At 37.0% G+C, this 23,334-nt stretch overlaps 1 protein-coding gene across 3 annotated transcripts in view; it reads left to right on the top strand.

Annotated features, from left to right (window-relative positions):
• The window catches only part of KIF6 (kinesin family member 6), a 172,698-nt gene that overhangs the window by 126,220 nt on the left and 23,144 nt on the right, over positions 1 to 23,334 (top strand). For all 3 annotated transcript variants that reach the window (XM_042789304.1, XM_042789305.1, XM_042789303.1), the window contains exon 16: positions 14,794 to 14,844. In XM_042789304.1, the coding sequence (XP_042645238.1) occupies positions 14,794 to 14,844 (51 nt within the window). The remainder of the gene's footprint in view (positions 1 to 14,793; positions 14,845 to 23,334) is intronic.

Here is a 23,334-nt window from a genome sequence, read left to right on the forward strand (position 1 = left end):
GGGAGTAATAACTGTGTGAAGGAACAGGCACTCTCGGAATGAAAGAAGGTAGGTGGGTGGATTATGTGCACATGATGTTGATGATGCAACTATACCCACAGGAATGCTGAGATGTTGCACTTCTCTGCTTTATTTCAAGTTTTGATTTTAGTGTACCAGATTACAGGATACCAAAGCCAATTATAAACTTTAGTGAGGGCATGTCCTAGTATTACAAAGCAAGGCTATTGAAGAGTCTTCATTTAATTTGCTTTCAAAACATTCAGATAAAGTTCCTTATGTATCACAGTTAATGGAGTGCTACACTGAAATATTGAAGACTGGAGAAGAGTGAGGACAAGATATCACAGTTCTTGAGGATAATTCTGATTCACTGCCTTGTACCTTGCACTGTTATTTCTGTGAATGCAAAGTAGGTGTTGAACTGATTCAGAACCTAAATAATGTAGAACCTGAATTTATAATCACCTTTTTCTCTATGTGCAAGAATCTATGTATGTATGCATGAAAAATTATTTTGTTATGATCACTCTACCTCCCCATAGAGAGGAGCCAAGTAGAACTACTTTTAAACTCCAACATAAGAATATTTCATGCAAGGTATTTCTTTATTCCTGTACAACTTTTTGAATGGAACTAATAGCAACCTTTTTGCATATATAAGAAATGAAACAAGATGAGGTGATGTTTTTCAGGCAGAGGTGGTCTGAGAGAAGTCTACTGAATATATTGTGTATCTACACTGTCTTAGCTTCACATGCAGGCAATAAATTAATCTGAAAAAGGATAATCAGTTAGTTAAGAACTAGAATCCCAAGGATGATATTAGGAACGTTATGCAAATTTTAGGCCATGGTTATATGGACTTGAAAGGGTTGAGGGAAGTCATGCATGAGCAAAAAAAAAAATTTCAAACTTTTTCTAAATAAGTATATGTACGTAGGAAGGATAGAATTTTTCTGTTGAAGAAAAATTCCATGCTTTGCCTAGAACCTAAATGAAATGAAAACGCTGTGATGATTTGCTATATGAAAAGAAAATTAATCAAAATCAATGTGTTGCTTTCTTAAAGCTCAATAATATTGGCAGTATTATCTACTGAGTTTATATTACTATAAATGTTCTGAGTCAGAGATATTAGCTTACTGGACATTGTTTCAGCCATGAATGAAGTGAGGCTATAATAAGGGAGAAATTACTGTGCTTTGAAATGCATTCCATTCTTCAGTGTAATATTCTGAGATACTTATTCTTTTATGGAAATAAACCTTGAGACTTCATAGCTGCTGATTAGTATAATTCACTGTTCTAGTTTAATTCCAGAAAGTATCAAGTACTTATGTAGACTTATATCTGATATATGTGCTCAGTGAATTTTACTGGAAATGACTAGTGCAGAAGAGAAATGGCAAGATTGGGTTTAAAAAGGGATTGAGAAACTCTAAGAAGAAAGGTTACATTCCACAGGCGAATCTGGTTCAAGTGAGACACAAACAACTCATAAATAAATGAATTCAGTATGCAGATTTAATAAACAGATAACTCAATAATATCATTCCACAGCATTTCATTCTTCAGGTAGCTTAGTATGAATTGCTGTTCTCAGCAGAGACCTTTAAAGTCCATGGAACTTGAAATCCTCACTGAAGAAAAACTTTAGCTGAGGTCAGTTTGAGTTCTACTTGTGTAAGTGTTGAAAAGAAAATTCTGAAAAGATTGCCCCATTTGGCTTTATCGTCGTCCTAGCTGATAAAGGGCAACTAGCATTAGATATAGTAGTAATTGTTTTAAACAGACAAATAATATCACTTATACGGTGAAATATATTACAATATAGTCCACCTTTGAGGTCTCCAAAGCTGCCTCCCTGAACTGCATCTACAATTTCACCAGGCTTTATAGCACTGCGGCTGCTTAGCCTTTGTTTGATGTTGAGAGCAATCCATTGTGCACTCAGCCAGTCACTTTAGGACTGTCCTCTGTATAAAATGTGATTACCTTTAAGTGTTTTCTCATTCCTGGTCTTCATGAATGATACAACAGATATTACATGGTCTTTCTAGCGTTTTTTCTTATTTCACAAGCAAGTGTTTCACCCTATGGAAGCATTGTATGCTGCCCTTAAACGATACACTGAGTTCTATGTCATAAGAGACATAGTTTACAAAAGCAGCAAGAAAATTTGCTATTTGCTCTTTATCTTGTTCTTTGTTTGGAGTGCATTCGTGATGTGGAAAACTCCCTGAGAACCAAGCCTTAACATATCCATCAATACTTGTCACTAAAAAACGAAGGGTCCCAGATTTCCTTCCCAGACAGAAATCTGAACAGTGCTGTGAATCTGGCATGCTCAGTCTGTGCGCGCATGCTGAGTGTTGTGTGACTGGGTGCTTGGTGCAGCACTTGCTGTGCGACCCATCCAGCTCATTCTGTATGTGTCAAATGTGCTGTGTGTGACCAGGTGAATTTTATAAAGCCTGCTCAGTGTCACTCTGCATGCATGCTGCATGTACAATGATTTATGTGTCCAGGATTTCTGGCTGCTTGGCAGCTGCTACCCTAGCTGCACTGCTCAGTACCTGAGAAATTCCAGATGAACAGCCAAATCAGTGATCTAGAACAAGCTGAAGCAATAGTTTACCATAAGAAGTAGGAGGTTTGGCAAGTACACATCAGTGTAGACTGAAAGCATTCTGAAAAAAAAAAAAAAAAAAGGAGATTGCCTGCCTGCTGCTACACCACTTCTGTTCCAGCACAGAGATAGGTATAAAAATAAAGCCTCGATACACTTAGTCCCCACTGATTTCTTCTCCCCTGGGAAGCTGTCTGCATGTTGCAGATGTCCTCTGCCTCTTAACAGAGAGTCAGTCTTGGTCTCCGGACACAACAGTTGTGTCAGAAAAAGGAACACAAGTAGTGTTTCTACCATACTTAATCTTGGGTGCGTAACTATGCTTTTTAGTCCTGAGGGATGTCACTTATGACTAACATAACAAAGCATGTTAGCTCTGTAAAACCTGCAGCCATCTGTGAGAAAAACAGAAGAGAAAACAGGCCATAGGGACAAACAGTCCCATAGATGTAATTTCCCAGCTGGGATGTTATTCAATGTGGCCCAGTGCCTAGAAGCCCCAATCTGTTTCTGATCTCCAGGTCAGTTTCAAAGCAGTTTTGTAATAAACGAGGCATGTTTATGTGTCCACCAAAAATAGCAGTAGCTGTTAAAGCTGAAGCCATTCAGCATGGCTGACACAGTCTTCAGATTCTTTCTCCTTAATTTCTTGGCCCAATTGTTTTGCAACCTAATGCTGAAAAAACATAAATCCTATGTGTGTTTGTTTTGGATAAATATCTAATCATCATGCCATTATGACTGCAGTTTTAGAATCTATTTTTTAAATCTTACATTTTGATTTTTGGAATCATGGAACTGAAAACACAGGAAAACAGCTGAGTTTCTGCAGATTTAATTTTCTTGTCATCATCTGCAGTTTGTTCTTTAGAAATGTGATTTACTTTGCTTTGCAAGATGCTACATCTTATTTTTCTGTTTAGTTACAACTCCTTCCATTTTAACTTATTTCCTTCTTTCCATGATGAAATATAACTTACTTTCACCCTGATTCTTTTCAAGTTCTTTTTCTACTGGTGCCCACTCAGGCATGATTTCTGTGGCTTAGTTTAATCAGGGATCTATAGAACACAATATAAAAATGCTATGATCTCTCACAGCATCTTTCACAAGATCTCTCTCAGGGTGCTGTAATGCAGAATAGATGTCATGTATTTCACACAGGCCTGGCCGATAGTTGAAAAGTGGTAGCTGGTTGCTACCATCTTGGGGCAGACTCAGCACTGTAATGAAAGTTTACACAACCTATTTTCTTGTTCTAGGAGCAGCTAGTTGGCTCATAATATGAAGCAGAGGGTGACAGGAATACATTTTCCTTTCTTGATAGCAGTTCAGTGAAAGGTTCATGTTAACAAATTTTTTGTTTCTTCACAATGAACATAGTGAGTCAGAGTAATCAATTAACTGTCTTGCTTGTAATCAACAAATCATATTTTTGATTTATGTGAGAATTTCTGCTTAGAATCTCAGAAGTCACTGTAACATGAGTAGGGCTCGCATTGTGTTGGAGTACTGCAGTTGCATTTTCTTAGTTGCATTCTTAATGCCCTATGATTAAGCAATTAATAATAAATTAATACTTTTAGCTGAATGAGAGTCCCCAGAAAACTGATAGTAGGGTGTAAAAACAAGGAAGAAAAAGAGACAAAAATATAAACTCTGTTATAATAGCCTGTAAAGCATTACTGTGCCTTTCTGAAACCAGGAGAGACAATCCATCTTTGCTATACTCAGTGTCAGCAGTGTAAATATTATAGATCTAACTCTTGTCTCACTTCAGAGGTAGACCTAGATTGAGGGCAGCTGTAACAGAGCTCTGTTCTGCTGCTGCTGCAGTGGGGCACGCCTGGACAATTGTCAGAGAAGACAGAAGGAAAGATGTTATTGCTCTGTCTCTGTCAGTCCTTAGTTGGCATGGGATTTATCTTCCCTGCTTTGCTAGAGATGAGACTGACAAGAGAACCAGGCAGCCCTAGCAGCTTCCTGGCAGCCTTTCTCCTTTTTCTGCCCATCCCTGCAAGAAGAGGGATACCATCTTGGGTAATAGAAAATCGTCTCTGCAGCAGCACTCAGGAAACTTATTTTGGAAGGTACAAGTCTTTTGGCTTCAGAGGGCAATGCATATGTTCATGCCAATGCTAAATATTGTCCATTGTTTCAGAGTAGCTTACATATGTTTGGTTTTACTTTCAAACAATAGGCAATGCCCCTGGGTGATAGCGCATAGGCTGAATGGGTCCTTAAAATGAGAAAACATGATTTGTCAAATGACTTATTCAGAAAACACCAAACTGAATGAATTCATTTGAACAGCTCCATTATGCTCCCCTGATGTGCTATTCTTTAAACAGAGGAACCTTATTAGTGTAACAGTCACTCCAGGCCTAAGATGTTAATGTTTTCTTTGGATCTGTTTTGGGATCTACATATGTAGGAAACATTTTCTTTTTTTAATTATTACAAATGATGTTCTGTTTTTAGAAACAGAAGTATTTTCAGGGGAAAAAGTTATGCTCAGGAAGAAACCAAGCAAACACTTTTTACTTAAGGTTTTCACTAGAACAACTAAAGCAAATGGACCAAGCTCATTAGATTTAATCAAGCTATGAACTGTCATGACTATAAACTTGGAAAAGTATCTCTCAGTGACAAATTTTCTGCTTGTCTACAGACTGAAAACAGGTAGTCATTGCTGAATTGCTACATTGCCTTTTGCTGTTTTATTAGGCTAATAAGTTCTTAAGTCAATATTAAATTTGTTCTTTTAAAGAAAAGATGCTAGATGATAGTTAATGCTATGTTATAGGGGGGTTTAAAATCCTACAGTCTTTCATACAAAAAAGTTTTCCTTAATCATGTCTGTCTTTAGTACTGAATGCTCTGAGATTTCATGAGTGAAAAATCAAACCTTTAAACTCTAGAGAAGTAGGCCGTATTTTATTCAGAGTAGCACTGTCAAAAAATGATACCTCTTCATGAGCAAAGAAATAGAAATATGATTTTTGTAGGCTCTTGTGGTTCATTTACACATCTGGACAGCATTCATGATGACTTGCAGTATAGGCATACATACTTACATGTACTAAAATACAATAGCTGTTTTTTTCTAATCAAACTAGTTCCTAAATCATGTAGGACTAGTGATGTCACCACACATGGATGTGAATGTTGCAGAAGGAGTGCAATCAACACAATAGCTGTATTGTGATGATGTTCTCATGCATTTTAGTTAAGATTGAGAGAAGACCTGTGTTCATAGCTGATGACATCATTATGCCAGTTATGTAGATCAGGTTGCATTTTAAATTGCTGAGCAATTCAAGAAGTAGACTTAAGCTTATACACAGCAGTAGATATATACTGTATCCTTACAGGAAGCTATTTCAGATTTTAATGAGATGCTAATATGTGTCTAACACTCAAAAAGCCATTTCTCAAAGTCTTGGTATATATATTACAAGTAAATGAGCATTAAAAAAAATAAGTCATACACCCATTCTCACTCTGACCTTGTTTCCATCACCCTGAAAACTTGACACGCCCTCAAAATATGGTAGCATATCTAAGCAGCTCCAGCACCATCATTTTTTTTACATTTATTTGATTTTTAATTTTGTGTCATATCTGTCAGATTCCTAACATCAGTCTAAGTATGTCTCATCTGACCACAAGTCACACAGCAATATGATCTGAGTTGCAGGGCAATTTCTTGAGTAAGATAGCAAAATTTTACAAGGTTGCTAGACTAAAATATATAGTGAGGCCTGGAACTCAATACTTAATTTTCTGTTGGCCATCCCTGGTCAGAAACAGTATTGCAGAATGAAACTGGACATCAAATTGTTGCGTAGAAATTACAAAGCCATGTAGACGGTATTATAACAGAAAGTAACTGTGTCCATCTGATACTTGGATATGTTCACTCTCTGTTTAAAATATTAACTGATACCAATGTATTATTACCAGGAAACTTGTTGGGGTTAAAGTTCTTTGGCTTTGGCTTTTCCTGTTTGTGCTTTAAGACCCTTTATTTATGCTTTAAGCTTCTTAAATTTGAACATTTAAAAAAAAAAAAAAAAAGAGGAACTGTATACAAAGAAGTTCCTCTGACCTGATTTTCCTTATTCTTTCTCTTCACATTAATTTCTCAGAAATAAAGAAGAGATAAGCTGCATTTAGTCATATGAGCATCCAGAGCACTAAAAACACAGATTATGGTTCCTTATCCATATGGCACTGGTTTTCAGCAATGCTTTTTGGGCCAGCTTAATATTTAATTCATGAACAAATAGATGTGATAAACAACAGAGCAACAGTTTCCAGATGTGCATCATTTCTGTGTCTTTTCCAGAATATGAAAAGAAGCTAGATACACAGAATATTTGTTAGCTTTGGATAATACTAAAATAACACTCTGGCATCTAAGGTATAACTTCAATGAAATTTAGGCACCTAAATTCAGGAGAGCTATCTAGGAAAAACAAAACAAAACAAAAGGAAACAAAAACAAAACAACAAAGAACTATTCACTTTAATTCCTGAAATACAACAAACTGCCTTTGCTAGTGCACACAGGAGCTCTACTTTATTGACTGAGCTCCCTATCTTCTACCCATTGAGAATCACGAAATTATATGTCCTTCTGCCGAAGTCTGTTGGAGTGTGCTTGCTGCTAAACATCCATGCTTGGCTAAAACTGCCTGGGAAACATAGAGTTCAACTTTAAAAAAAAAACAGCTAGGTAGTGACAGCCAACCTTGGGATGACAGAATAAAGGTTTGAGCATTTCAAATTCAGAAGGCTTCCAGGTTCTGAGTTCCAGTTTTAAGGAGATGTTGAACTGCAGTCCAGAGCGTTTAGTGCTTTCTGTTGGTTGTCCTAGATATCCCAGTATTGTCTATGTGGACTATTAGGAATTTATGTTCACTAGCCACTTCCTATTCTCTGCTTTCATGGAAAGGAGTTCTGTGCCTTTGGGTGAATGGGAGCTGTGGTACATGCTAGCATTTACCTCATTTAGATGAATGGGACCTTGGGGAACACCTCAACAATTAAGGCCTATGCAGCCAATGACGGTCTGTCCTTTCAGAGGAAAAGAGAGGTCCAGAATGCTGTCATCAGAAAGTAAATTTGGTTTCTCTACAGTTTTGCTGTATACCCCTATCAAAGCATTTTATTCTGTAAGAGCCAAAAGGTATGAAAAGCTTTTGGGAGAAAAATATAGGATAAAGGGTGCCGTGGAAATGCAGTCCAAACAATGAACAGTGACAGGAATGGCCATCAACACGAAAGAGCAAGTAATCATTTTGTGAGAAAAAAAAAAAATAAAGTATGATGTAATCTGGACAGAACTAACAAGAACATGTAGGAAATGGGGAGGAGACTTAATAGGGGGGTTAGAAATGCGTAGAAATGGGGACAGAGTTTAGAGGACTATATATTGAGTAGCTCAAGGAATAATCAGTGAAGTCAAATACAGCGTCATCCTGTTGCAATGAGTGATAGAGACTGCTATCTCATAAGCTTTCTGTCTGTAAATTTGATCATGCTTGAAGGTATTAAATGTGTCAATAAAAACTGTTACTGTCTCAGCTGAGTATGGCAAGGAAGGCAACATGGCCCAATCAATTATTTTAAATAGTAATCTCAAAATGTGCAGGATCTTACATCATAGTAAAAAGTATGCATTGGAATCTGTGATATTTAAACTTCAAAGAATGAGAGTATGTTGGGAAAATTCTGTATTTCCAAGTGTGTTCGTTCATGTGCTGAGTTTAGGCTGTGGTTTGCAACTATGGATTTGGTGTGGAAGTCAAGGTTGTGCTTCCAATTCTGAACCTGTCATCTTTCCTGGGCTCTCTGACAGATGAGTTCTACTAAACACTATCAGGTACCTTGCTCTCAATGGTCTGCCCCATCCCTTTGCTGGCAGTTACTGTCTCCAACCCATCCCAGCACAGCTGGCAAAAGAGTGTTCACTAATACTTTAGACATGCCAGCTGACTCAATGACAGTGTCACAGCTTAAATTGCCGGTATGCTTTTGCTGAGGTGCCAAACTGTGCTAGAATAACCAGGACACAGGCAGAGGTTTGCCTCTACCCGCTCTGCTGTGGGGGCAGTAACCTTTGACAGCAAACCTCAGGAAGAAGGGGAGAGGGAAAAGGAGAAAGGAGAGCCAGGAAAATCTTAAACCACTGCAGATGTCTCTTCAGTGAGCAAAAGGCAGAAACCTGCTGCAGCAGGTTATGCTTTACAATGTGTTACCTTAAGTATTGATAGTAATATATTTTTAATGCTGACGAGGGTTGTATTTCATACCTTGAAAAATGTTTAGGCTGTAGTCAGGAGGCTCTGAGTGCTGCAATAGTGGATTTTGTTTCATAATGCCTTCAAGGACTTTCTGAAAGTTAGGACTTGTCAGATTACATGGGGATTTGGCCAACCATGTATCCCAAAATAAAGCATTTGCATCAGAAATAGTGTTGAACCAGGTTACTAGTGCAGACTATTTTGCCTCTGCACATTGTCCTAATCAAGCCGATTTACATGTTTTTGCCATCAGAGAAGGACAAAAGTTTCACTGAAGGGTCAGAATTTGCTCCAAATATTTCTCTGGGTCAGAGAAAGGCTGAACAGTTTGTCTGCTCTTAGGGCTGCAGGATTTTGAGTTAGAACAGAATTTTTTTTTTTTTTTTTTTTTATTCCATGCCTTTTCTTGTCAGATACTTTTTATCATAGGTTGTGTTCTCATACAATTTCAGCAAAAGATTTTCAAAAGTTTCTAACACATGTGATGAGATTTCCAATAGCTATCTCTGAATATTCTCCATTTAAGAAATTATACCATTCAAATATCTCCATTTGGGTTCAATGTCACCTACTTTCAGAAATCCTTTGTAAGCTGTTACAATACTGACCTCAAGCTCAGTTAAAAATGTATCTCCACAACGCTCATGGAAGTTATGTGTTTACCCTCTCTTCTGTCCCTAAAAGCCTATCTATCATCTCAGTGATTATTTGCTGAGTATACAGCTTTAATTTGTGCTCATTCAGCAGGACTCATTATCTTGCTCAAGTGGATGCACACAACTTTATGAATCAAATTTAATAGATCCAGAATCTCAAGTAGGTCATCATAGTTGGGTGATAGCTGGGTCCAACTGCATATGTAGGGACATTGCATTACAAGCAACAATCCCGCTTATTTCCTGCCCTGGTTTAACCCTGGCTGGTAGCTCAGCCCCACACGGCCACGCGCTCACTCCCCCCTGGTGGGTTGGGGGCGAGAATCAGAAGGGTAAAAGTGAGGAAACTCATGGGTTGAGATAAAGACACTTTAATAGGTAAAGCAAAAGCTGCATGCTCAAGCAAAGGAAAATAAGGAATTCCTTCACTCCTTCCCTTCAACAGCCAGATGTTCAGCCATCCCCAGGAAAGCAGGGCTCCATCACTCCTAGCAGTGACTTGGGAAGACAAATACCATCACTCTGAATGTGCCCCCTTACTTCTTGTTCCCCCAGCTTTTTTTGCTAAGCATGACATTATATAGTATGGAGTATTCCTTTTGACACTTGGGGTCAGCTGGCCCAGCTGTGTCCCTTCACAACTTCTTGTGCACCCCCAGCCTCCTCACTGGTGGAGCAGTGTGAGAAGCAGGGGGAAAAAAAAAGGTAGATCTAACACTTAGATCATATAGAATTATTAGGGACCCAAAATGTCCCGAAGGGTGAGTTCCAGGAATCAGAGCTTCCCTGTATGCAGAAAAGGATGTTCTGCTAGATAGTTTATGTAACACCAAAAATGATTTGAAGATGAAGAAAGAAAGAAAGAGATACAGCATCCTAGCTGAGGTGTGAACGTTTCAGGATCTCCTGGATGGAAGGACTTCTGAAGCTAAACACAGGCTTGGAAAATACAAAATAATAGAAAAGTATTAAAAAATAACAAGGGATAAGAGGTTATTGATGAAGGTTCCTGCCTGCTAATTATTCAGTCAGAAGAGACCCTGCCTCAGGTTAAAGGTCTATCCACATCAATAACAACAAATTATCTAAAAGGGGGGGAGTTAAGGTTGTATGTGTACTCTTAGCTTGTCCAGTGCTTTCATCCTTTAAGACAGCAGCTTTTGAAAGCTTACAATAGTAAGTATGGAAGGTCTGATAAAATATAAGAGGAGCTTTAACCTGTAATATAGACTCAAACAAAACCAAAACACTTTTTTAAATTGTAACATACTCAATTTTGTATTGCCCTGAAGCATATGCAGTATTGTCTGTAATAAACTGTCTGTACTCATTGTCTGTAATAAATTGGAAGATAATTTCAGCTCCTTGGAACACTCTGGAAGAACACAAAGACAAGAAATTAGATAGCCATACTATTCAAGTTATGGATTCTGTCATACTTAGTCAGCATATAGGATATTTTCCTCTGCTTTACATCAGTCTTAATTAGACTTCTCTATTCCATTTTGTCTTCTCCATTTCTCTACTTGCTTTTGTCTCCTGTCACAAAGCTGAAGTTCTGTGTTACCAGTTCATCTCTTTTCCATACCTCAGGATGGTACATGTGTCCAGAAACACAGGCCAAAACCAACAGATTTATCACAGCCTTAATGACAGCTGGCTGCATGCTGAGTGAATTCTTAAATTCCCCAAAACTACTTTTTTTGCCAAAACATGTGGAGTTACAGCATTCAACATTTTATTGGGACTGTTATCTCTAAATTAAGAATGACTCCACTGGAAAAAATTATTTGGTATCAGCTGCAGACCTATTTTTATCTTTTTGTTTGGTGAAACTTCAGAAAACATAATTATCCATATGTTGAGAGATGTTCTCCAAGTCTTAAATTCAATTTTTGCAAACCACATTTAAGCACTACCTTGTCCGCAACTTTACACTGTTGGGATCAGAAGACATGAGGGGTTTTTATGAGAATCTGACTCTTCATATTTCTATGGGTAAATATTTGTGTTTATGAAGGTTGTAGAACTGGCAGTACTAAAGACTGAAATCTTCCCTTTGTTTATCTGGTAAGGTCTCTGAAGACAACAGTACTGGAATCACCTCCTACTTGTGTCACTTGTGAACTTCAAGCCTTGCATTGGGGTGATGGTGTTCACAGAGGCAGAAAAATAGAGCAGGTCAGAAACATTCATTCTCCCCCACAAGTATTTGTAGGGAAAACAGAACAAGATTCTTTAATCAAAAACATGCACAGAAAATGTTAAGGTTTTGTCAAAAATAAGAGTTTCTACATGAAAACCATTTTTTTTCCAAGGGAAATCTAAATAAACTGTCAAATTTCAAATTGGATTAAACCAAATTGAAATATTAAATCATATCTAGCTAAGTCTTTGCAAGGAATTATAGTCAGGTGCCTCATGATACCATCATGTCCTCTGAACCAGAATTCCTGTTTGGGCTGCTTTTCCCGTAATACAATTACTCGTTCTCCTCAGGAAGTTTTCTGATAAATTGAGTTCAGTTTTTGCTGCCCTGAAAAGGCAGCTTGGACTATGTGGATTGGGTAAATGTCACCTTTCTACTTCTATTCATAAAAAAAAGAAATCTGGATTTTTATATTTCTAGACGAAGAAGTTTCTTTGGTTTCTCTCTGATTACAGATGGTTCCAACTTCTCATTCTTTCATAAAGCTGCCAAATAGAAGAAGGACAAGATTTCTTACAGCATCATGGCCCATGTCATGGATGGAGCAGAAGCGTATGAAGGCTAGAATGAAGTGAAGGAGGAGCATTTGGGACAGTTCCACGCTGCTGGCTGGCCCAAAAAAGCTTACAATAGAAGGAGGGCTTATGCAGCCTCTGTGCTCTCTATCCCAGCTTTTCTGAGAGTAAATTCCAGATAACTGAAAGTCGAGCCTCTTGGCTATGATAATTTAAAAAACAGTCCCCATGTGTTTCTACATTTTTGTATTGATTGCAAGCTGTTATCTATCAGTTCAATCTTATTTTCATTGACTTGTTTGGCTTGCTTTTTTTCAGTTGACCTCATTGTCACTTGAAATGCAAAACATTTAGGCTGCTGATGATCTGTTTCTAGCAAGATTAAAGAAAGAGAAACAACACTACTAACACCATGTATTGGCAGGATTGAGAACTCGTATGTCACCTTTATTTTCAGTTGGCTCTTGATGAGCAACATATTCTTACCACCAGAACCATTTTTTCAAATGACAGCATCATTGCCTTTTGCAGCTCATAGTACTCAAGAAAGGGAGTTTCTGAGCCCTTACAAGAAGATTAATGTATAGATGGCTTTCTGAGTCACCTAAATTAATGGTAATCCATTGAGATGAATCTCAAGATTGCTACAAATTGTTTCATAACCGTCTCATGGCTCAGTATTGAGTGAGTAACATCACCTGGTGTGATACAGTACAATAGAATACAAGGATCTAATATCCAGAATAGCAAAAAACAGTTAGAGGAAAAAGCTGGTACATTTAATCACATTTCACTGAGTATTGACCTAAATTGAGTTTCTTTATAAAGCTTTCAAAGCACAAATAGCACGAACATTCCTCATTTAACTGTGCTTTTATTGGTAAAATTTATTAATCAAGGGCGTTTTGTATATAGTTACAGAAATTAGAAGCTTACTTAACTGAATGGGGTTTTTGGTTGAGTGTTAGTACAGCTCAGACAGAGGATTTATTTCGTATATCTGTGGTAGGTGAAGTTAGTTCTTTCACTTAACCTCTCTCTCAGAAGTTGAAGGCTGTTCTTAATTTCATGGATAACATAAGTACAGAAGAATTCATTGGTTTAAATAGAAATAAATGAAAAGAATAAAACATCTTGTGCAGAAAACTAGGAATATGCATTATCCGTTTTATCAGCAAGGAGTATGTAGGTTGTTTTGATTTGTTTTCTAAAAACATACAAAATATCATAACTTGGCTGCTATACTACAACGTATTGCATACAATACCTTTTTTACAATGTTGCTAAATACTTAAGAATTATTCTTATAATTCCCAAAGACGTTTAATTTCTCTTGGTTCTTTAGTGCTCATAGAACACTAAATGGTCATGACCTGTGAGTTTAAATGTTTTTTTCACAATCTCCAGTTAAGCATTTGGCGGCTTTTAATGACTTGATTTGCTCTGATTAGCTTACTCTAGAAGTCAACACTTGTAAGCAAAAGGATATTTTTAATTCAGAACGCATGCTAATATAATATACATAATCACAGCTCTGGGAAAAAAAAAGAAGTGAATTCAGCATGGATTTTTTTTCTTTCCCTGGTATCCAGATGTACAGTTTAGTAAAGATTATGAACAAGTCTCTGCTTAGAAAGTTTTAATTTGAAAACTTGAAAGACATCATCCCATCCTCCCTCAAAACACATATACTGATGAAATTGCACATTTAGGGTTATGTTTTTCCTTTTTTGGTTCCAATAATATCTATAATAATGGTTTCCCACGTGGTAATCTAATTATGCTTTGAAATAATTGGTGAACTGGAACAGTGTCACAGATCAAGGAGGAAATTAATAAAAGAAGGGTAAAGGTGAATTATATGGGGCATGGGATCCTAACTAGGAATAATGAGATAATTGAAATTAAAGAAAAATTTTGATTGAAGACCAATGACATCTGCACAGTGAGTTCTGTTGAGTAGTAGAACTTGCAGAAGCTCTAGCACATGGGATATTTAAAACTGAGCTGGACAAACAGGAAAAAATGGACTGTAGGGAACCAATTCTTCACTGCCAAATAGGTGGACTGGATGACCTAATATCTCATTTCCACTGCTAGCGCCTCTAAGTCTGTTTGAACAAATACTTGGAATTCTGTATGTCTTCTAGCCTCACTTGGACTTCTTTTGTATCTAGCAGCAGGAGATCATTATCCTGTGAAAGTGCTTGACAGTAAATAGCTTCATTTTTCAATCTTTTTTACTGGACAAAGCTAAATCTTAGGATATGTAGAGCCAAATTGTGCCTACTTGTTTACTTACAGTAGCAAGAAGGAGAGAGCTCAGAAAACTACTTGTCCTGTGGATCACCAAAAATCCCCTTAAATCACCCAGCAGCACAGGGGTTTTCAAATGGTGGGAAATAAGCAATGAATTAATTCAATTTTGATATTTTGAATTCTAACTATTCACATTTTGTGTCTTTTACAGACCATCTGAAAGGCAAGATAACCCAGCGGCACATTCAGAGGGCAGCTCTAGGTAAGAGTAAAACACGGCAGATACAATAGCATACAACAGGGCCAACAAGCTTTCTCTCAGAGCTGAATCTGCTTGTGAGGCAGGTTGTATTTTCTGTGATGATTTTTGCCACAGTATGTCTACAGTATTCTATACCATAAAGAACATGAACTCTGTGAACTTTGCCAGAGATTTGGTTCAAAAGGCATCTGATTTTATGTGTGGTGAGAAAAATAATGCAGAAATCTTATAGGTTTGGGGGTTTGGTATTGGCTTGCTTTCTTTTCAGGGTTTCAAAAACAAGAACAGAGACATCTAAGCTCTCTTCATTTTTATTTGTTTGTTTGTTTGTTTGTTTTTGTTTTTCCTTTCTAATGAATCTAATTTGAATTCCCATTAACAGATATTGATTTGGCCTGAGACTGAGCTTCTAGCCATGTTGCCACAATCTGCCTAACCTTTTTAATTTTCCTCATTCCAAGAGGGACTGAAGGCATACACAGGTCATTTCTTTCACATCTAGTTATAGAAGTCGAGAAGTTATTTCTTGAAGTTTCTGTTGACACAGCTGTGAAGCTAAAAGTGTCTATGTAAGTCTTTCACATAAGTATAAAGTCATCCAAATTTGGTTTAAGATGCTTTAAGCTGACTCCACTGACTTTGTACTGAAACAGCTTAGGAGTGATCATATGAGACTTTTGGGACAGTAAACTTCAGCTAAACTGTGACAGAAAACTGCTGAGGCAATAACAGTTTAAGCTCCCTTCACTTAGATCCATAAAAGAATTCCAAAATCTGCCTTCATGGACCTTCTTCACATAAAAGATGGAGCTAACTCAGACCAGATTGCAACTGTTGGTTTTATTTCTATGTATACATAACACAGGAAACAATATTTGTCTCTTATTAAGAGAGAGAAAATTTGGGGGCTTTCTTTTCTCCCAAAAGCAAGGAAAATAAGTTACGGCAGATGGCAAAATAGTTTTCCATTTCTCTTTCTAATTTAGCCATGCATCTCAAGCTCTGTTGATGATGTTATTATTTTAAACATTTGTCCTTTTTTATTTTTATTTAAAAATCAGCACTGAAAATTAATGTTGTCCATGTCAATGAATCCCAGGAGTTAAACTCAGTTTATTTTGATCAGTATGAGAATAGGAAGTGAAGAAGAGGCCGATCTCTTCTCCCTGGGATCCAGTGATAGGATGCGTGGGAATGGTTCAAAGCTGCATCAGAGGAGGTTCAGACTTGATATTAGGAATCATTTCTTTACCAAGAAGGTGGTCAAACACTGAAACAGGCTTCCTAGAGGGATGGTCGATGTCCCATGCCAGTCAGTGTTTAAGAAGCATTTGGACAATGCCCTTAGTAATATGCTTTAACTTTTGGTCAGCCCTGAAGCCATCAGGCAGTTGGACTAGATGATCATTGTAGGTCCTGTCCAACTGCTCTGTTACATTCTGTTCTGTTCTATTCTGTTCTGGTATCTGAAGTTCAAGCTAAAGGTGATATCTTCAGTACAACCTGGAATTCTTTCTTTAATTCACTCCAGGTTTTAATACTGCCTATTTATTAATTTTATGCCACTTTCAGAAGTTACATCAAATTGAATCATAGCAATCCTGTATATGAGAATTCCTTATTCAGTGTTTCAAAATATGCAGTGATATATTCTGACTGTAGTTTCAATCTACATGATAACATCTGGTCGTGTATACTGATTTCTTACTATATAGAAAATTGTGTTGCAAATGCTGTTTTCAATAACTAAGCTGCTTTTCATAAAATAGGTAAGCATAATTTTTCATGTCCTTAGGAAATGACATAGTAGTGACTTTACCAGATATACATTCACATTGCAAATATTCTATTACTATTCCACAACATAGTGAGCAACCCATGTGTTTTTGCCTTTTGTTTTGAGCATTGCTATCTGCTTATCATCACTAAGTCTGGACTGCACAAACTATTTTCCAGACTTTTTTTTCCCTTTCATTATTCTTTTAAATACTCTGGATATTTTGACAATATTTATTATATGAGTTGGGGAGTATTATTTGCCTGCCTGCCATTTTGGATGAATTTTGTCCAAGGAATAACAGGTGTTAAGTCTCCCAGGATTTTCTTGATGACCAGAATGTCATCAAGATATTTTTAAATGAAAACTGCATGGTAAAAAGTCTAATTAAGAGTATGTTGAAATCCCAACATGAAATAAAACACACCATTGTTTCAATTAGAAACCAAGTTAACATCTTCCATCTGCCTTTTTTTTTTTTTCTTAAAGCATTTTATAGTTAAAACTCTTTAAGAAGATATTCTAGTTGGATCTTAAACAGTGTAGATCTGTTTCCCTCATAGCTGTGCTAAAGATTTGGATTTCTCATTGAAAGAAAACTCCACTGCTTAGCCCATGGTACTTAGCTATCTCTTTTAAAACACCATATGCTGGGAGTTAACAAAGGACACAAAGATGGGAGGTTTCATTGGGGGCTCCATTGGAGGTTTCAAGGGCGTGCTCCATGTTTTTCAGAACACAACCAGAAACATTGAATATTTAGTGTAAAATTGCAAGGATTCACTCTCAGTGTGATTTTCATCTTTATTAACTGTAAGAATACTTTTTATGCAAATAACTTCTTTTATTCAGTAAGATCTTTCAGAGTAACATGCTTAACTGCATTTTTAGGCAGGATTTAAAATTCCTTTTGCCTGCTTAACTGCATTTCTTAGGCAGTATTTAAAATGAAATAGTGTGCACACTGCTGAAGTACTGACAGAGCAAAAAAAATTGGTCACCAGCATGCTTCTAGGTGGAAAAGATGGAAGAGTGGAAAGAAAAGCTTTCTATGGGTTTTACAACGTTGTAGAAGAGAAATACATGTTTTATATGATTCTAATGAAGCATTATCTTAGGATGCTTTAAACTATCATTTCTGTAAAATACAGGACCTGATTCTTCATTATCCTTTTCCAGTTTGGTATTGATAGAACATGGTTACAATCAATTAGGCTAATGTAACATTATTCACCAGCACTGAGGGAAGACTGAATCCCAAGTTGGACCTGCCTGATGACATAGGAAATCCTGTGACATATTGTAATGAGAAGATGTTTCTATGGGGATGCAGTCACGCTCGCAAAGGCATGTTTTGTACAATAACTTCCCATAACAGAAGCAACTTTACTGATACTTGCACAGTTTTGCCTATTCAACTACATTTTGAGTAGAGGCCTGTGTTGGGTCAGCTCTAGAAGTTAGGAAGGACCCTTGAACATACTCCTAACTGATCTGTCCATACCATCAGAAATGTTTAGTAAAACTACAAGTCCCTCAAGCTGTTCAGTCAGCTTCAAACAGATCCTGACAACACTTCATACACAGAAAGGTCATTCATTATGTTCAGTCTGAAATGTGTTTTCTAAATTAACAGGAATGGTAACATCTGCAGCCAGTGGTGCAGCATTTTCAGCACAATATACCCCTCATTATCAATAATTGCAGTTACTTTATCAGTTTAGTTGAAATGCAGTTTAACAGCTTTCCATTTCAAATATTTTTCTTATTCACCTTGTTCTCCATGAGCCTCCCTTCTCTTTTTATGCAAATTTTGAAATCTGGGCTAGTAGAAACCTATCAGTTATTTTGGGATTCTCCTGAAAACATCAAGAGATGTCAAAAACTTTCTGCTTATTATGAGGTTTGTTGGGACAAAATTAATCTCTCTCTTTCTGTCCAACTCCATGGTCTCTGTAGAGCTTTTTGAAAAGAACACAAAATAGGTACAATCTGAGATGAGAAAAAATGTCATTTATGGGTCTTTGTAAGTAATCTGCTTCCTTTGCATGGATTTCAGCATTAAGGCCCAGTTTTAGCAACACTTTATTAAAAAAACTCCTTGTTTTCCCAGGTTTTGTAAATTGGGGTTTAGAAACAAGATTTTATATTTCTGCTGTTATTCAAAGAGCTATTCTCAAGTTCTTTTTTAAGCAAACTTCCTTTGAAAAAGCCCATTCCTCATAAAAAATAAAACGATTAGGTGAGTCAGAAATAACAGATATATTTGAATCCCTGAAATTGCATACCAGCATTTGATTTAGTGTGGTGAATGCCTGAGAGCAAGGATTTTGGCATCTGTTATTTTTATATTTGGATTTGTAAAACATATTTTTTTTAAGCAAAAATAGGGAGCTTCCTCCTTATCTTTGTTCCCTCTATAGCTTTGTCTACATCATCTTTTCCTACATTTTCAAAGTTACATACCTGTTCTAAAGGTATTAATATCAGTTTATGCCCTTGTTCTTGCCCTACTATGTGTTTCTTTATAGTGTGTTTCATTCTGTTTTCTCACCTTTCCTTGATTAGAAGTGAAAGAACAGCATGACCGGTACCAGAATAAAGCTGGAACATACAGTGCTGTATAATGCATCAGGGTACTACTGCAGGAAAAATCCAGCCAGTGTTAGGAAAGAAGCTATTCCTCCAATGCACTCGTTTGTGGTGCCTCAAGAAGCTACCACTACTGTATATCCTAAACCTGTTGGGATGCAAATATGTTGTCTGATGCATTTCTGCATATCTGAAGAGGTAGAATTGGGAACAGCTGCTCACACTTGTCCAGAGTGAGGTATCACAGAATCGTAGAATAGTTTGGGTTGGAACCTTTAAAGATCATCTAGTCCAACCCCCTTGCAATGAGCAGGGACATCTTTCAGTAGATGAGGTTGCTCAAAGCTCTATCCAACTTGGCCTTTAACCCTTCCAGTATAGCCCATTACACTAGAAAAACTGAGCCACCATGGTTTATATCTGGTGCAGATATAAGATAAATTTAGGAAGTGTATGATAGTTCTCTCTGCAACCATAGCAGCATCTTACAGACATATATAATATTAATTAGGCTAATAATTAATAACTGTTTTGAACTCATCTGCTATGATCTGTGTGAATGGAAAGCACGTAACACTTCCAAACTACTGGTTTCCATCAGAGTTAAGATCTTATTTAAATAAATCCATATTTAAATAAAATGAGCTTAGTTTCTTTCCCTCCTTTACATCTTGTAACTGAGATGACATTTAACTTTGTTCATATGAAGCAGAAGAGTCTTGATCTGTACTAATGCCATGAAATTAAGTGACAAGTGTTTTCAATCACAAAATGACAGAAGCTGAGGAAAGTGGCAGTCTGTGTTTTCCCACACAAGTCCAACACAGTCCATGGAGAATAATAGATGGCCTGTTTTAAGACCATCGTTCCTGGTGCTGAAAAATATCTTATGTATTGGCTAAATAAAGCACTTTAGAGAAATAATCTGTTTGAAGTCCAGAATTTTAAGATTTTTTTTTTTTTAAAGGGGTAAATCAACATGTCTGCAGTGCTGCTAGGCATTCAAAGATGCTTTCTCTAAAACCATGTAGGTGGGTTCATGTATTTCTATATGCTAATTTTAGCCAAAAAAAAAAGAAAAACACCACACAAAAAAAAATAAAAACAACCGAAACCTCAGTCAAGTCAGTTTGCAATGGCCTCAGAATAAGGGAAAGATTCCTCCTATAAATTAATACTTTTGTTATGCACAATGTTTCTGTGTGATACGTTCTGCTAACATTTGTGCTTGAAATGTCAAGCAACAGCAGCGTTTTTGTAAAACTTTGCTGTTCTTGTTCATGCAGGGCACTGATTTTATTCCCAGGGTGACCTCTAGTGGTACCAAGGCCACTCATTTTAGTGATGGGTTTAATTTCTCCAGTCCTTATATTTCAAAAGAAAAAAAATTGAAATGCTTTGCATTAAGGTTTATTTTTTGAATTCTAAGGCTGACAGAAGGCTGGTAAGATTGTTGTTGTTAAAAATGATGATGATTTTTCACTATTGCTAAGACAAAGATATCAATAGCAAAACGGGCTGAAAATTTAGAAACTGGTACTTCTTTGTCTTTTTCAAAATAGAGAGTTTTACTCTGACAAAGATAAAGATACTTTTGAATTTGCCTTGTGCAATTATTGTAACATACGAAGTGCTTTTAGAAATATTTGCCAAGTCAGTTTTTAAGCAAATACTTGAAATGCCAATGGACAATTAATTTTTAAATCATATATAAGTATATAAGATATTGTAAGGAGATTAGAGGATCTTTATAGCTTCCTATTACTGCAGTGTATTTAAGTCATTGTAGTCATTCCAGATTTGTCTTGGAGGAAAAAATTAGATTTTAGCTGTTGGTAACTGTGAAGTTACACACCATAACAAACTTACTCTCTTGGGTTTACATGCTATTTTGTGCTTCAAGTCAGCACAGTTTATGGTTAAAACTCTGAGCTCCTGAAGAGCTTTTGTATTGTCGTATGTACCAAGTTCTTCTGTAAAGATGGTCACAATCAGGAAAAAGAACCATGGATTCAAAGCAGTAGATGGTAGACAAGCAGCAATGATTCCTTTGCAGCAGTACTTGAGGCTTCTTCTTCAGTAATATGTTTTGGGTTTTTCATGGTATTATGTAGAAATTAAGTTTAAAACTGTAGAAATACATTTTAATAAGAAGAAACTTCTGTTCCTTCAGACCTCAAGCCCACACAGACCTTTCTTTCCATTAGTTTCTTTTCAGTCTTTCTAGGGTGTTTTTTCTATTACTCTTTAGCAGGTTTTACTAGGTGCAATGTTAAATTCTAGAGGCAGTCATGAGTTTTCCCTTTCATGGTGTCTTCAAGTAAGAGAATTCTTTGCAAATACGTTTTCTTGAACTGTTAGAGAAAATTCTGAGATTACTTGTGTGTTCCTATTAAGTTTCCCATGTGACCCACTCAACTTCAGCTTATCAGATCTCAAAAAAGAATAAAGACATCTTTGGATCAAGTGATATTTTTTTTAGGAGTCATGAACTCGTAGCACAGCTATCCAGTTCTCAGTTTTATTGACATTGACTTCAGCATTTCACTGTTGTTGGAACAGCTTGCAGCCTCTGTAAGCTTTCTTGCAGTAAGTATTTCTTATAAAATACTGCAAAGTTCAGTGTGAATTGTGTTATTATTTGGAGACTCCTTCTGGTAACTAGCAAGTAAGCAAGACAGAATCTGGAGATGAAGCTCTCAATTCTCTAATTTGGTCTACTAAAATGAAAATATTAGGAAAAAGAAGCTATGAGTTATGCACTGAAAGAAGTCATCAGAAAAGTTTGCAGGATCTCCATCCTTGGAGTTTTTCACTCTGATCTGGACAACTTAGTCTGATTCAGTTTTCACCCAACTTGGAGCAGTAGGTTGGACCATGCAGAATTCCAACGTTCCTTCCAACCAGAATGATTCTGTAATTCTAAAACGTGACTTGAGGAGAAGTGAGCGAAAAATAAATTTGGTTTTATGCACAAATTCTACTGAGTCTAGGCCTAAGCTTGTTTGCTTTAGCTTCAGTATACCTCAGAGTAAGTAGCCTCTCACTATTTGCTCTGAAAAGCTGGTAGAATAACTAAGAGTTAAATATAGCTTAAGGTGCTGCAAACTTCTTTCTTCTGGGCATGTCCCGCATGTGTGTTGGGCAGCTTGACTAGTTCTGTACCAGTCAAGGTTTCCTCTGTGAGGGATCTTTGTAATAAACAAAGGTTCTGTAATGTAATGAACTGTAAACAACAAATGGAGCTCTTTCACATCTGTATTTGCTTTGATTTTTTCAAGGTAAAGGTCAGACTTGGAATAGCAATTTCCATCTGATCATGTAAAGCACAGGACAAGGAGTGAATGAGAAATAGCATGACTAACAAGATATCCAGTGTTTCAGAACAAGATGCAAATCTGGTGAAAAGCTTCTTCCATTTTACATTTTGCTGAAATGGCTAAAAGAAGTTAATTCACTACTTTTTGCTCAAAATTTTTTGCATGTTTAAGATCAAAGAAAATAACAACTTGGAAAAAGTAGTTGCTAATAATATCCCAAAAATGTGCAGACGTTGGATATACTTCTCCAGATAAGAATGTTGTGGATAAGTTGTAATTGTTTCTGGATATGTCAGGATTGTCTCTATTCAGCATACTGTACAGTGTAATTCAGCTGGCAGCTACCAGCACATCAAGCTCAATGCCTTTTCCTTCATAGGTCATAGGAAAGAGATGCCTGAGTCATGAGAAATGCCTAAATACCTGTATACTTCTTGCACCTTCTTGAGCCAGGAGCCCAGCACAGACAGCCTAGCTGCTCTGCAGCTGCAGCTGATGGCCACGTGCATGGGACAACCAGCAAAAGCGTGGCACTCACTGTGGGATATGAGTGTGGCCAGCAGGGACAGAGTGTCCCAAAAACATAATCTGGTCCCCACTACTGCCCAGGCTGTATATGGCCCTGACCTAGCACGTGTGCTGGAACACTGAACAACATCAAACTGAATCTTTGCTTAAAGAATAATGTCCCTGCCGACATGAAATCTTATGGCTGTGCCTTCAGAAATTTTCTGGAAAACTTGTGCACCATACCAACATTTAGAAAATTATTCAGGAAGCTCCATTAGAGAGATAATGGAG

This window comes from Tyto alba, unplaced genomic scaffold (genome assembly GCF_018691265.1).
Source record: "Tyto alba isolate M040663 unplaced genomic scaffold, T.alba_DEE_v4.0 Super-Scaffold_16, whole genome shotgun sequence".
In the NCBI taxonomy this organism is placed as follows: Eukaryota; Metazoa; Chordata; class Aves; order Strigiformes; family Tytonidae; genus Tyto; species Tyto alba.